The sequence below is a fragment of the Colletotrichum tamarilloi genome (assembly GCF_030869305.1).
Source record: "Colletotrichum tamarilloi strain Tom-12 chromosome Unknown Scaffold_60.1, whole genome shotgun sequence".
In the NCBI taxonomy this organism is placed as follows: domain Eukaryota; kingdom Fungi; phylum Ascomycota; class Sordariomycetes; order Glomerellales; family Glomerellaceae; genus Colletotrichum; species Colletotrichum tamarilloi.
The window spans coordinates 142,081-156,702 of NW_026849442.1; the positions used below are offsets into that span (position 1 = coordinate 142,081).

Here is a 14,622-nt window from a genome sequence, read left to right on the forward strand (position 1 = left end):
ACATAAGAGCAAGAAGCATTAGGTTGGTTTCAACCATTGAGCGTATATACGTATTCTATTATTGTAGTTGTACAGATTTTGTAGCTGCGGAAGATTACAAAGAGACGTTAAGTGAGCTCAAGTGTCGCCACCAGCCAAATTGATGAAAAGGTCTTTCAGCCGGTGAAGCAGCATTCTTGCTACTGCTTGAGACGGGTTTTCAAAGCCACCTCGGCTCATACGCTAGGTATCGCGCTGCAGGACGATAAATGCTAGGCTGCTTCAGGCGCTTTCTTCGTCATTGGATCGTTTTTTATTCAGATCCTGGTCCACGACATCATTCAACACAGCCAAGCCATCCCTCTCGGCACCAATTCGAGCTCTTTTCAGACGCCGAGTATCGGACTCCGTCTTCCTCGTAACCCACCAAGTAATCAGCGTAACAATGGCACAGCACCCGACCAGAGCCATTGCTGCTGCGAAACTTGTCTGATAACGCGGCGCATACTTTGACCTGAAGATCTGAGGCCCAATAGCACCTCCGATTTGACCGTAGCTGTTGACAAACCCGATGCTGAAGGCCGAACCTGTGGCTCTTGAAGTGGTCTGGACGCGCCAAGGCCACATGAGAGGGAAGAAGGCGGACGTAAAAGCGTTGCCGACGAGCGTTGCGGCATAGACGGCGCCATTGGACGGGTAGGCGACCAACACTCCGTAACACGCGATCACGACAGCGAAAACGCCCAAGGGGTAGAGTGGCCGCGGCACGGTTCCTTTGTCAGCAAAAAATCCCGTTACTCCGATGACAAAGATGGACAAGAGCGAGATTGGCAAGTTAAGTAACTGAGCTCGGGCTATGGTTGTAAACCCAAGATTGGCAATGACCGTTGGCTGATAGAAACGGACACCAGATGTACCGACAGTAAATGTGGCCCAAATGAGAGTGAAGAGCCAAAGACGTCGATCTTTCAGAGAGTCCACAATTTCGCTGAAATTGAAGTTCATCTCTTCAGCTCTCGGGGCATTGGGTGGAAGCCGTGCTTGGATGAAGGCTTTCTCCTTTTCAGTCAGCCACTTCGCAGTGGGAGGGACTAGCACAAGACATTGTTAGAATTATAATAATCGGTAGCAGGTTCAAAGGAACTCGAACTGACAGTCAGGCAGGAGAAAATATACCGCAGTCCCTAAAACGAGAGTAATGAGCCCTTCCACGAGGAATAGCCTATGCGGTTCCGCTGTCAGCTTTCAGGAAGCTCATTTTCAGTGATGTCTTACCACTGCCACCCTGACAACCCTCTTGATCCGGAGACAGTATCGAAGGCAAACGCGAGAATACCGCTGAAGATTCCGGAGAGATTACCGAGGACATCTACCTCGTTTGTTAGAAATTTCGCCCGGCGATGAGAATCGACTAAGGGGTTACTCACAAAAGTAAAGCAGCCGAATCGACATCTCGTCCGGTCTGTACCTGCCAAGGGGTTATTCAATCAATCAACTGGTAAAGCTGCTAGGCAAAGCTTACCAATAGGTCATCTGAAGTATGACTCCAGGAAACATTCCTGCTTCGAACTATGCATTGTTAGAAATGTCGGTAGCTTTTTTGATATCCCACAAAAAGACTGGACTTACTGCACCGAGCAGAAATCGGGTAGCGTAGATACCGCCTTTATTGGTGACAGGAACGTGGCAGAGAAGCGCAATGCCCCAGGAGATCATTATCCTCGATTGCCAAGCACTCGGTCTGAGTCGCTTCAACAAAAGATTTGAAGGCGCTTCCAGAACAATGTAGGGTACCTGGACCAATTAGCCGCAAGCTCGGTAACTCAGGTGCGGCTGTAACATACGTAGTATAACACCGTCAAAAGGTTGTATTCGTCAGAAGTCATATTAAGCTGCGTCATGATGTTCCTTGGTGTTCCTTTGTTCATGATTCTCGCATTCGAAATATTGTCAGAGTCGATGTTCTTCATCAGGAAGAGCAGAGAGCATATTGTCATTATCCTCAGGTCGACACGTCGCATGAGCTTCTTCTCCTCATCAGCTGTGAGCAGAGACCTGGCTCTCATTCTCTCGGCATCAAAGCCAGAAACATCTCCGCTGATCGATTGGTCGATTTGCTCCCCACGTCGAGCAAATGTCAAGCCGTCTTTGCTGGCTCCACCGCCGCCAGACAAAGAGTTCGTCCTGGTTGAGATATCCTTCGTGTCGGCCATTATGAAATGATGGAGGAATCTAATCTCTTGGTTGGCCATCCAAGGTTCCGAGTCTCGAAACGCAAAGGCATTGCGCGGTTTTGTGAAGCTTGCTGAATATTACTTATTGAGGGCTGGGGTCAAACGATTCACTAGTCGCCAAGAACTTCACAACAAACAAGACTGAAAAGTCTGACGGAAATAAGCCGAGCCTGCATTCATCTACCGATCATGTCATCTTTCCCGAAATCGCGAGCAATGAAGATAACGGGGGTGTCGTGCACCATTACTGGCCACATGTAGACATATGCATGGATTGTCTCAAGTGTGCCAAGAGGAGACAAGTAGCATCATTTGAGCCCGGGAGAGCCTTCCGCGATAAGTCTTTGCTTCTTGATCTCTTCCTGAGAATCCTTTCGTGGGGGGCTTTGACGGGCTGCTGGGGTATCTATTATGATCATTGGGCAATTCACTGATGACAGTGCTGTTCAACTAAGTAAGCGGACGAAGTCCGTCGAAGATCCTTGCATTCGCAATCATACCCCGCGATGGCGAGATACGGGCATCTCACGCTAACAACATCAGAGAGGCCGAGTGCGGAGATGCGTCGTTCGTGGCACATAAGATAACGAATGTTCCGGTGTAGTGTGGAATTGCGAACTTGTGAAAGTCTAGATGGTGGACTCTGCATCCACGTCAGTAGCATCAATAACTGCTCAAAAGTCCAGCTCCGACTTCAGCAATGGCTGTAACGGTGCAAATAAACCCAGTGCGTCACAATCATGAGAGTTCCACTCTTCCCGTATACCACCAGGTCCCAGAGACCAAGTACGAACGTGAGCATACGAGGAGTCAATATTTGCCATCAAATATGAAGCTTATTGGAATATATCCGCAGTTGAGTGGGCAGACTTAGTCACACTTGATCTTTCAAAGTTTGACCAGCCGGGTGGCAAAGAAGCTCTCGCAAAACAGCTCTTTGATGCCATTCAAACCATTGGATTCTTCTACATTGTCAATTTTGGTTTGAGCCAAGGAGACGTCGATCGCCAATTCGCGATAGGAAAGTCTGTCTTCGAACTACCCACCGAAGAAAAGCTCAAGTATCGTGCCGACCTAGAAAACGGCGGTTATAATGGGTACAAACCGCTTGGCCTAAGAGTGAGTGTTCGAATCGTTGTTACGGAAATGGTTCTCGTCATCTTCCTCATGCTGAATCTCGTGATCCAGGAAATCCGGCCCGGAGTCTTTGACAACACCGAGATCTTCAACATCCCAAAGTTCATCCCTGCCTACGAGCGCCCACAACCCGAGGTGATCGAAAAAAACAGAGCAGAAATTGAACATTTCGCACGTCATATTCACAACGAAATTGTGAACCGGCTACTTACGCTGTTTGCAATCATACTGGAGCTACCCGAAGACCACTTCGCTGCCCGCCATCGTTATGATGAGGCATTGTCGGACTGTCACTTGAGATACATGAAGTACCACGCGCGAGATGTGAAGACCAACGAAAGACTGGAAAACGTTTGGGTCAAAGGCCACACTGACTTTGGAAGTCTTACTTTGCTGTTCAGGCAGCCTGTTGCAGCTCTCCAGGTGCGAGGCAAAGATGGCAACTGGAAGTGGTATGTTAATATCTCGCATATTTCGCATATTTCTTGTGGTAACCATATTAATACCAAATAGGGTCAAACCATACAACGGTAGCATCACTGTGAACGTGGCCGACGCGCTAGAGTTTCTGAGTAATGGGTTCCTGAAAAGCAGCATTCATCGCGTCGTCGCCCCACCCCCAGACCAGGCGGGGATCGATCGTCTAGGTGTACTGTACTTCGTGCGGCCTGAAGATAGTCTCGAACTGAGACCGGTTCAAAGCAAGGTTCTCCAAAGGCTGGGCTACAATTCTAATGAGAATGCGGCCGTGGCTGGAATCACAGCTGGTGAATGGGTGAAGGCTCGCGTCAGGGCGGGCGTAACTCGATGCCAAGCAAGAAGTGAGGTCTCCGAACAGGAAATTGTGAAAGGGGTGAAGGCCAAGTATTACGACTAAAGGTACATGGAGGTGAATGAAGAAGTGTTGAACATGGAAAAGGAGGATCGAACTTTATATGGACATTGTAGTTTGGTGCTTAACGTGAACCGTCCTCAATCATCATTGACATAATTCTCAAACACATCCGCGTAAAATTTCCTGCCAACATCCCTATGACTCCTAACCTTCGTCCTCAACTGGCTCTCCCCCCAAGTCTCATATTTTCCCTTCAAAAACGCCGAATCAATCTCCCTCCCCTCCTCAGACTCCGACACCAACCCCCTAATCTCAGGCCTCGCAAAATGCTCCCTCAGAGACCCCACCGCCTCCTCCTTGGTAAGATCCCTCCTCACCCCCTGGAAAAACGGGACGCTGAACCTCTCAAGATGCCCAGACAGCACGCGGTGAGTGGTAGCCTTGCACACCCCGTTCGTCACCACCTCAAACGCCTGACCGATATTGACAACAAAGGAGCCCGGGAGTACTGGTACGTCGATCCATTCGCCCGTCTTGTTGAGAGCTTGTAAGCCCTTGATATGCGGCGGCGAGGCTTGCAGGAGGAAGGTCCACCACCCGGACGAGTCCTTGTGTGGACCCACGCCTTGGCCGCCTGCTTCGTTTTCCGGGAGGCCGGGGTAGTGAACTAGTTTCAGGCGGTGTTGGTCCGAGAGATAGGAGAGGAAAGTCTCTGGCGGGAGAGAGAGTGCTTTGGCTACCAAGATGAGGAAGCGGTTTCCCAAATCGGTCATTTCCGATATGTACGATTCAACAATAGGACGCAGCACTGGGTATGAAGACGGCCACTGCGACTGATAGATCAGAAGACTAGCCCAAGAGATGGGGCAGGAAAGACAGCCATGAAATATATATTCTCACCTGATTCGGCCCACGAAGCCGTTCTCTCAGCGGCAGACCCTCCTCCAGCCCGCTCGGTAATTCCGTAGCAAACTCGACCTGTTCCCTCCGATCGCTCTTCCCCGCCGTCGTCTCCGCGCCATCACCGCTGTATCCCAGAAAGTGCGGGGAATTGCTTAGCGCGATCTCGGATTTTGCTTCGGGCGGGAGCGCGAATAACTTTGGCAGTGCGCCGACGACATCAGAAATAGTCTTTTCGGGGACTCCGTGATTGATGATGTACAAGAAGCCGACGTTGGTGAGAGCGTGGCGCAGATGGGCGAGTAAATCCGCCTCTGTTGCGGGGTCTTGGGCGAGGGAGAGGTCTATTGTGGGTATTTCGCTGAAGCTCCCCGTGGGTGGCATGGTGCGCTTGATGCCAGCGAGAGCTCAGTTACTTAGACCCGGTTCTGAATTAGAGTCAGTTGGGTCTGATGGAATGAATTAGGTTGACTTGACATACTTTTCGAGTTAGCAATGACGTCCGAAAGCTTCAGGGTTCGCGGTGAACAGGTCCGCTGCCGGCGCCGGACCCGGGGGCGGCGGGGATGGTGCGAGTTTGGAGGTTGCGCACGTCATGAGCCGACCTATATGATCCCGCGGCGAATACCTAAATTGCTGTATCGAGAAGGAATAGGTACGTACAATGAGGGGCACTTAGGGACGCGAAACCCAAATGCTATTTCCAATACTTCAACCTACTACCTTACTGCACATATAATACACTACTTAGTACCTATGTACCTACATAGAAGAAGCAAGTTAATAAAGCTTTACTTACTGATTTTCTGCGGACTTCTTGTCAACCAGTTGACCAAAAAGAGACTACGCTTGACAGCAGCGTTCTCGTTTATGTTGGCAACCCGCTTACCACACACAGCTCACTCTCACACGAGGTCTCACACCATCTCCAATTATGCACCTCCAACAACTGGTCTGTCGGCAAAATCTGCAAAAAAGCAATCATCGCAACATCACCAAACGACAAAAGATTTCAATGCCCAGAGGCGGATTCGAACCGCCGTCAACACGGATCGCTGTATAGAAGAACCACAACGTATCATCCTAACCAACTAGACGATCTGGGCGATTGATCGTGATGATTTGATGCAGTTTCGAGCGTGAGAGTGGGCTCATGAGCCCTAAGCGGCCCCGCAGCGGGACTGCATTCCATCGAGTCACGGCAGAAACCCCACGTTGGCGGGCCTCGATCATGCAGGAGAATGAGAAGCTTTAAGAAAGACTTATTAGGTACTTAAGTACGTAATCGATTGACGATATTCGACAAGGTACTCCGTAAGCATGCCGGTATATGTGTTTTCCACTCCGCAAGTCGGAGCCTCATGACTTAGTCACTTGGCACTGCGCCGTTGCAGCTACAGACGGATCGGACTCCGACGTCGCCTTGAGCGTCACCACCGCCGTGCTCGCCGCATCGGACGCGGCGCCAACCGAAACGTACGCCGTCTTAATCTCGCCGAACTTGGCCGTGACAAGAGCATTGGGCAAATCCACCCGCCAGCCGGTACCCTCAACTTCGGCGCTCAGCCTGTAGACGTCTGAACCTAGGAAGGCGGAGACATCCTCAGGGTGCTGGGCCGCACCAGGGTCGACGGCGACGTAGGTGCCGCTGTTGGTCAGCTGGAACGAGCACGTCACGCCCTGGGTAGCAGCCGTGCCGTTCTTGGCGCCCGTCACGGCGCCATTCTCCAGCGAGACGTCGTGGGTGCTCGCGCCGCCTTCGCCCGTCAGAGAGCGGATAGCGACAGTGTATGAGAGGATACCCTCATCATCGCGGTGACGGTCGACGATGTAGAAGTGCAAACTGTTGGGCACATCGATAAACTCAAACTCGCTGCCAGAGTTCGTGCCTGCGTGGAAGAGCGCGTCAGCGAGCTGACGATAGTCGCCGAGGGTGATCATCGCCACGGAGCCGTTGGGCCGGTAAAAGTCAATGAGCTCAATGTCCTCTGGGTTTGCGTCGATAACCCACTGAAAGGGCTGGTTGTCGACATTCTTGGACTTGCTGAGCAAGACACCGGAATCCGGCTGGAAAGAGTCTGATCCCATGCGGTCCACAACTTCGATGTCGTAGTTATCCCAGCTACCGCCGTCGCAGAGCACTTCGGTCGTGATGTTGCATGCCGGGGATCGGTCGCCATCCATGATAATGCGGACACCCATCAATCCATCGCCCGGATCGACGGACCGAGCAACCAGGTTGGCGACAGCAACTCCAGAGGTTGCCAGCCCTTCGCGAGACAGCCACAGGATATCAGTCTTGTCAATCAGTCCGAGCTGGAACTTGTCGCGCAAAGTATGCAACGAGCCCATCGACGCACCCTTCAGCGCAGGGATCTGCCAACGGGTATGGGGACCGCCGGGGCCGTTGAAAGAGCCGCGCGACATCATGGACCACGGCCCGGTGTATGCTCTGCGCAGGGGAAGACCATATGGGTTGTTGTAGTTATCGCCGATATCGAGCAAGTGGCTCAGCTCGTGGGCGTAGACAGCCATGCCAGAGCTCTCGCCTTGAGTAGACGAGCCACCACCGGCGTTGGGCCAGAGTGTCGATGCCGCCGCCCAGGAGGTCCAAGGAACGTAACGTGTGCGCGCATAGTTGGTCTGGGAGCTGTTTCCCTTTTTCGGGGGGCCGAACTCATCGGGTACGTCTTCGGGACTATTGAACTTCATCTCGCCAAACTCTTGCCATGTTGAGGATTCGTCTTGACCGGCAGAGAGGATGAAGACCAGCTCAAAGGCATCGGCAGTGGCGTTTCCGACCTCGGCACGCCAAGCGGCGAGCGCATCGGTGCGAATGTTCAGGTCGCAAGTCTCTCCCTCGGGACAGGCACCTGGATTAAAGCCGCTATCAATCCCGTATTGATAGCCGTTGCCAGAGAGCTGGTAAGCACCAAAGGCGGTCAGATCGACTCCGAAGCGGCCGACCGAGTCCTCCATCCAGTACTCGTGAAGAGTGTGCCCATTATTCAGCTCATTCGGCGTATTGAGGAGGTCGCGGTAGAAGGTTGGAACGTTCTCCCGGGGGATGTCAGCACCTGCAGGCTGAGGGTTGTTGAAGATGGTCGAGTGCGCCGGCTGAGTGATGACGAAAGGTCTGTCGGGGTAGTCGACGACGACCAGGGCGATGTTGAAGTTGCGGCTGGATCCCTTGCGCGCCGGGTCCGACCAATTCGTGCCTGGTGGTGGAATGAAGTCACCCCATGTCATGTTGTCCGGATTGACCCAGTCCTGGGGATCAATCGGAATGAAAGGCGTGTACGGGCTGTCCGACGCCGCAGCAACTGGGCCGGCGATGAAGGCACCGAGGGTGGCTCCCAAGACGGCCTGGAAGCCACTGTTGCCATCGCGAAACTGCATGTCGCCCAAGATGGAATGAAAGTTGAGCGGTGACGTTCGAACCAGCCACCAGCAGATGCTCACGGAAGCCAGCAAGGCAAGAGAAGAGAGCAGGCGACGGGGCAGACTGGCGATAGATAAGTACTTGGACAGCAAACGCGACGCGGTCAATGAGGTAGTACCGACCTTGCATCTCTGACCTCATGAACGTTCCTCCCCCGCCCCAACGTTATCTCATTGCGGACCTTCATTGATGTATCGTTTTGCTCTTTACGAGAGAGAGAGTGACTTGCGGTTTGCCAAGAAGTCTTAATCTCGTCGTTGCCCTTGTGCAATGGCACCTGCTGCTTCAGGAAAGAGTCCATGTCCACTTGGACGCGCTGATCAGTAACCACATGGGGCTCTTGCCGGGTGACTTTCGGGATGCTCGGTCGTGCCCAACGATCCAATACGACAGTATCTCAGATGCAAGCTTTTCGAATGCGAGAGTTAAGGCAATCAGATTGCTTGGTTGAACAAGCTCAATGGGAAGTTGTAAGATGGTTCGTACGGAGTACTCCGTAACTGCAATCGATTAACGGGTGTGGGGGTTTTACGAGATGAAATCCAGGAACCGCCACGGCTCGGTTGGGGTAATCGGATTTAGGTGGCGGGGTAGGCCGACATGTGGATCCTCAATCTCGGCACGGATGCGACCCGGCCAGTTTATGTAAGCACCCCAAAGCGAGCCCCCATATCTGCATTGTTGCTCATTCCAACACACCTATAATTACAAATCTGGATACGTGCATTTTGATTTTTGATGAAATAATTGCCTCTAGAACGTTTCGAAAGCTGTCACTCATGTCACTCTTCATTGTCCGATAAGTTTTCGACTGAGGTCATTCTCCTGGTATTTCATACGTAAGTGAGATACCTTGCGGTAGTTCATCTATAGAGACTCTACTCCCTGACTTGACGACCGACTGATACTACTTGAGATGGAAAGCTCTGGGCTATCCACCTCATCTCCGACGGCGTCCGCTGTAACTCCTTCCCCCAACACGCATCGTCTCATCCAAAACCATCCAGAAGAGCCAACCCTTGACATTCTCATAAGCCCATCGTTTCGTAGACTCGGGAGTTGCGTGATACCCACCCAGCCACAACACGGCAATGATGCTGCAAACGATGTCTCGTCTCACCAACTCGTTTCCGCCAAACTCGGCAACGCCCAAGAGCATTGCCTCACAGATGACATAGGGCCAGTAGTTGCTGGGATGCCACACAAATCCCATGCCCGACCCAGTTTCGATTCGTCCGTTCCGAATAGTTGTGTTGCTAGGGCCCGGAAGAAAGACGGCAAGAGGCGATCTCAGCCCTGCGATACGCCACTGGAAGTAGCAGGCCGATAACATGATGATACCGGCAAAGAGGCGGTCGAAAAGGGAACTCCCGTCAATGTTGAGAGCCCATACCACCGGCGTGAATGGTACGGCGGCGGTGTAGAGAAGTGCGATGAGGGGAAGGGCGGCGAATTGGCGGGTGAGGATGTTGGCCTTGCCTGGTGGGCCGGACCAGGCCGTAGAAGGTCCCGATTGTGGGGCCGGTCTCTGTCCTTTGAACGGCGGATCGTCCACCGGGGTTTCGTCGACTTTGAAAGACACCATAATTTTAACGATAATAGGATCAAGTGAATGCTTTGAGGAATTGCGTCTCCGCGGATTTAACCCTCTTAGATCTAATCGGGCGACCTTTTGCAAATGGTTTCAACGAGCGTTACGAAGGTTGGATTCTCCAAGACAATAGTACCTAGGCAATATTGAGTTCTGAGGAGAAGTATCATCTGGCATTTATATTCGCATTCCTAAGCTGTGCCACCAGCATCGGGAGCCTGTTGCCTACTCTGCCTCAACCAAAGTTTGAAGGGATTCGGACCACGACATTGCTTACGGTTAGTTTCTAGAGCCTTCGACAGGGATCCTCAGCCACCACCAGGCAGCACACCCTATTTAAGCCCCCGCGGTGACACCTAACCTGATCGTTGCACAATCGCGACACGTTGCATCCGGCCCCCAGCCTGTCAGACCCTTCGGAACTTTGGCTTTTGTCAGGTACTCTGTTGGATTAATTCTTGGCCAGCTCTTACCGTTGGTTGGTTGTGGCCGTAGGTACCTGCATGTGGATTTCCAAACGCGCATTACCTTAGCTTAAGAGGAAATCGCGTGTGCCATCAAGTGGGACTTTGGCATTTTGACTGATCTCAGCAAAGCCTTCAGTGCACACATCAGGAGCATCGAAAGTGACTGAAACATAAAGAAGGGGGATTCCTACTAAAGGCGTCTTAAGTGGGGGATGGGAATACGCGACATAAATCTCGCGGATCAATCACAATCGTTGCAACGAATGAGGCACCCAAATCAAAAAGAAGGACCACAAGTCGAAAGCGACATGAAATATAGTGAGTTTTTAAATACAAGAATCGAAAATGGTCTGCTGCACGAGCGTCTCCATGTTTTTTTCGCTGCGAATTTGTAATCGGGTCGGTTAAGGCAACGGGTCCTGACCTCTTGGTAATTGAAGCCATCACGACATCTCCAAGATGTCACCCACTATCCCGTCCAAGCGCCTTTGAAACGTCCCGAAAAGGTCCTACTTTATACAGAAGAAATAAAATCAACTTCTCTCGGAGTTAGTCCAGCCGCCTTGGGCTATCGCGGTTCTACCCATCCCTCTACTGGTACGTCTTCAACAGCTCGTTGTAGTAGTTGTATCCAGTGCCCGTCTCGGGCTCAAAGGAGAAGATGTAAGAGCCCCACATCGATCCAGCGGCCCAGAACGCCGCTCCCTGCCACACGTCGCTGTTTTCCTGGAGGTAGTCTAGCAGACCGGCGACGGCCTCCTTGCACTGGGCGTTGGCGCCGCCGGCGAACTCGCCGAGAACACCGACCTTCTTGTTGGTGCGGAGCCACGCGGTAGCATCCTTGACACGCTCGACTCCAATGGTGGCGGAGACACAGTCGGCAGAGGTACCGCTGCTGTCGCTGTCGAGGTACTGGTGCATCTCGTAGACGGTCTTGTCGAGAGGATCCGTCAGGCCCTTCATGTTGTCGTTGACGCTCGTCCAGCTGTGGGCGCCGGTCCAGGAGTTACCCTCGGCCCAGATCCAGTTCTCGGAGCCGGTGGCGCGGATACCGTCGATGGCGGCCTGGTTGAGCTTGAGGACGAGGTCCTGGTCCATGGAGTTGTACTCGTTGTTGGTGTCGAACACGACGTTGGCGTTGGACTTGAACTGCGTGGCCAGGTTGGTGAAGTAGGTCTTGAAGGCGGCGGTGTCGGTGATGATGTTGTTCTGGAAACGGCCGTAGTTGTGGGCGTCGAGGACGGCGTACCCGCCGGCGGAGGTGATGTGCTCAATTGCCTTGGTCAGGCCGGCGAGGTAGGCGGCGTCGAATGTGCCGGTGAGGCCGCTGGGAACGAGACGTTCCATGAGGTAGCTGACACGGAAGGTCGTGTATCCATCATTCAGGAGGGTCTAGGGCACGTAAGTAAGTTTTCAGGCCAAGTATCTACCTTCCGATTTCTGAATGACTCACCGTGATGGAGTTGGTGTCAGGGAAGACGTAGTCTTTGCCGACGGTACCGGGAAGAGAGCCGGGACCGAACTCGGCGCCGGACTGGTTGATACCGAACCACTTGAACTTTCCGCTCTTGACGGGAGCCGAAGAAACAGACGCAGCAGGGGCAGACGCAGAGGTAGGGGCGGCAGCCTTGGAGGACGAAGAAGCCTTCGTGGTGACAGGAGCAGCCGCGGTAGTCGAGGGCTTAGCAGCAGTGGTGGTAGGCTTCACCTCAGCAGCAGAGGGCTTGGCAGAAGTAGCCGAAGACTTGACGGGGGCACTCGAAGACTTGACGGGAATGACGATCGAGGCGGCGTGAGTAGACGTCGACGAAGCTGGCTTGGTGTCAACGGGCTTCGCGGATGATGACACGGAAACGACGGCGGGGGCCGAAGTCGAAGAAGGCGAGCTAGTCGTCGTGGGCACATGCGGCGCGACGTCGCTGGCGTAAGCCGGTTTGGACTTACAAGACCGTCTCGTCGATGTCCTCAGGGTGGTAGCCTGGGCCTGGGCGCTGACGGCGCCGGCGGCGCTTCCTTGAACGCACTGGCTGTAGTATTCGTTCTGGACTGTGCACGTGTAACCGGACACGCAGGTCGTCTCGCCGGTGAATCCCTTGCCGCCGCAGGGCATGTAGGGGCCGGCCGCGGCCATGGCTCCGCTGACAAGAGCGGTGCTGAGGATGAGTCCCTTCATGATGAATTCCAGATTCAGGGTAAAAAGAGAGTGTGTGTCGAAGTCTGAAAAAGAGTGACTAAAGTTTTGTGAATGAACGTGGTGATGCAAAAGAGTGTAAGGCCCTGAACGAGGGAGAAGAAGAAACCTGGTGGGATGCAACGAACAGCGGTATTCTTTCTTCGAAATAGCAAGTCTGGCTCGAGGTCTTATATCCGTGTTACTCCTGGAGTTGAGATTGCCGTCCCAATGCAACCTAGACTGATCATGGTGCCGACTGGCCGGAACGGTGAAGGTCGAGATCCCTGCTATGTGGATGGGATTCGTGGGGCCACCGCACCCGCTGAATCGCCCCATCGCCCTCTCGCACCGGTTTGGCCCCCGTGGGAGGTGACGTGAGGGGCAGAATTGCTTGTTTGTGGACACGCGAAGCACGATCTGGTGGTGTTACCGGGATATTGCCTGCTCTCCCTTCATTTGGTTTCTCCTCCTTCATTTCCTTGGCGGCGTTCTAGAGTGGTTCTTTTGGTGGTTCGCCACTTCACCCGGCGGTTCATCTGGCGGTTCGTCTGATGTTTGTGTCTTTGTTGGTTAGACTTCCCGGGGAGGCAAAGGGATGGATGCGGCGCAGTGGGCAAATATTGGGCCAACCACGCGGGTAAATGAGCACGTTACTTTACGAAATCAGCGCACTCCCGGAATTGTGTCATTAAATCATCAAGTCCCAAAGGATTAGGTTAAGGTTCGACCGTTGCAATCTTAGATATAGTTGAAGCATTCAACGATGCTTAACTCAATATCCTGTTGTTGACCCCACGCTGATGATTCCTCTGCATCTTGAAATCGAAGCCCCCTCTCAAGACATGAAGTTGGTTTGTTTCCTTCACCCAAGCTGCCAAAGTCTTGGCTTTGCTTGGATGAGGACGATCTTTCTGGGGCAGAGCCCGGCCAGGCTTGCGTGCCGTTTACGCCGTGCCGGATCCGAAAGGGCGAGTGGAACCCTCTAAGCCGGGCATCCGAGTCGTTTCAGATTTAGAGTGCTTAATTCTTTTTAACTTTTTTTGCTATGAGCTCCCACGGCTCACACACCACATCGGGAGAAGCCGCACTAGCCCTACAAGGGAGTCTCCGCAGATAGTAATTCATCTCCGTAGTATCTCTCCATTGAGCTTAAGTAGCTTCGATCCCTACTTTCTCCTGGCAGGCCGCAGCGGCGTTTATCAGCTTACTTATCTGCGCGACGGTAAATTAAGTCCAATGGGCATCTTACCCCATGGCGCTGGGTCAATTGAATCAATACTTCGGCGAGGTTGGTTCGTTGTCATTGACACAGGCTCACCCTCGCGGTTGATGAAATCCCTAGGTCAAATGTCTCAAATTCGCACATTTGCACAAATGTCATCATTTGCTCGTATGAGAACAAAATTGACCAAATACGGCAGCCCGTATTAATAATGCAATGCTTACGAAGACGCTTGTATTGAGACCTAAAGCCTCTAGGCCAGACCAATGAAGGGAATTGTGCGGTTGTACCTAACGTCTAGCTGGCTACTAATGCGGACTCATGCCAACTCTTGGGTGGTCTCCCTGAAACCCCCATACTCTTCTGCCCATTCATGTTATTAGGCCAATTAGAGAGGTCATGTATCTAGAATGAAGGTGGGCACTTGAAGTAGCCCCTGGAACATGTTCTGGATGACGGGGTTGCTCTCTGAACTTCGTAATAGATAAGTCGCTTAACTTAGATAGAGTAACTACTTAAGTACTAGTCAAGTGTTGTGATCTGCACCGCCCGTCTCGATAGGACGAGCGCTACTTGTGACGCAGCTAACTACAAGTTAGGACTGCTACGTATGGTTCGATGGACAACAGTGGTCTGGGCATA

The 14,622-nt window shown here is 52.6% G+C and overlaps 7 protein-coding genes across 7 annotated transcripts; 2 read left to right on the top strand and 5 right to left on the bottom strand.

Annotated features, from left to right (window-relative positions):
- Window positions 1–261: 261 nt before the first annotated feature.
- CTAM01_11328 (uncharacterized protein) lies at window positions 262–2,192 on the bottom strand (the record flags this gene model as incomplete). Its single annotated transcript, XM_060527339.1, has 7 exons — window positions 262–1,070; window positions 1,134–1,201; window positions 1,255–1,348; window positions 1,407–1,447; window positions 1,502–1,548; window positions 1,609–1,773; window positions 1,824–2,192. The coding sequence occupies 7 exons, from the start codon at window positions 2,190–2,192 to the stop codon at window positions 262–264; spliced, it is 1,593 nt and encodes a 530-aa protein (XP_060378044.1).
- A 721-nt stretch (window positions 2,193–2,913) lies between these two features.
- Window positions 2,914–4,227, top strand: CTAM01_11329 (flavonol synthase; the record flags this gene model as incomplete). Its single annotated transcript, XM_060527340.1, has 3 exons — window positions 2,914–3,007; window positions 3,070–3,802; window positions 3,864–4,227. The coding sequence occupies 3 exons, from the start codon at window positions 2,914–2,916 to the stop codon at window positions 4,225–4,227; spliced, it is 1,191 nt and encodes a 396-aa protein (XP_060378045.1).
- A 95-nt stretch (window positions 4,228–4,322) lies between these two features.
- On the bottom strand, window positions 4,323–5,469 carry CTAM01_11330 (2OG-Fe(II)oxygenase; the record flags this gene model as incomplete). Its single annotated transcript, XM_060527341.1, has 2 exons — window positions 4,323–5,018; window positions 5,086–5,469. 2 exons carry the CDS (start codon window positions 5,467–5,469, stop codon window positions 4,323–4,325), a joined length of 1,080 nt encoding a protein of 359 aa, XP_060378046.1.
- Window positions 5,470–5,841: 372 nt separating this feature from the next.
- CTAM01_11331 (uncharacterized protein) lies at window positions 5,842–6,180 on the top strand (the record flags this gene model as incomplete). The annotated part of the gene is made up of 1 exon (XM_060527342.1): window positions 5,842–6,180. The coding sequence occupies one exon, from the start codon at window positions 5,842–5,844 to the stop codon at window positions 6,178–6,180; it is 339 nt and encodes a 112-aa protein (XP_060378047.1).
- A 264-nt stretch (window positions 6,181–6,444) lies between these two features.
- On the bottom strand, window positions 6,445–8,828 carry CTAM01_11332 (M6 family metalloprotease; the record flags this gene model as incomplete). The annotated part of the gene is made up of 2 exons (XM_060527343.1): window positions 6,445–8,590; window positions 8,650–8,828. The coding sequence occupies 2 exons, from the start codon at window positions 8,826–8,828 to the stop codon at window positions 6,445–6,447; spliced, it is 2,325 nt and encodes a 774-aa protein (XP_060378048.1).
- Window positions 8,829–9,467: 639 nt separating this feature from the next.
- Window positions 9,468–10,112, bottom strand: CTAM01_11333 (uncharacterized protein; the record flags this gene model as incomplete). The annotated part of the gene is made up of 1 exon (XM_060527344.1): window positions 9,468–10,112. The coding sequence occupies one exon, from the start codon at window positions 10,110–10,112 to the stop codon at window positions 9,468–9,470; it is 645 nt and encodes a 214-aa protein (XP_060378049.1).
- Window positions 10,113–11,176: 1,064 nt separating this feature from the next.
- CTAM01_11334 (endoglucanase 3) lies at window positions 11,177–12,758 on the bottom strand (the record flags this gene model as incomplete). The annotated part of the gene is made up of 2 exons (XM_060527345.1): window positions 11,177–11,977; window positions 12,039–12,758. The coding sequence occupies 2 exons, from the start codon at window positions 12,756–12,758 to the stop codon at window positions 11,177–11,179; spliced, it is 1,521 nt and encodes a 506-aa protein (XP_060378050.1).
- Between the last annotated feature and the right edge of the window lie 1,864 nt (window positions 12,759–14,622).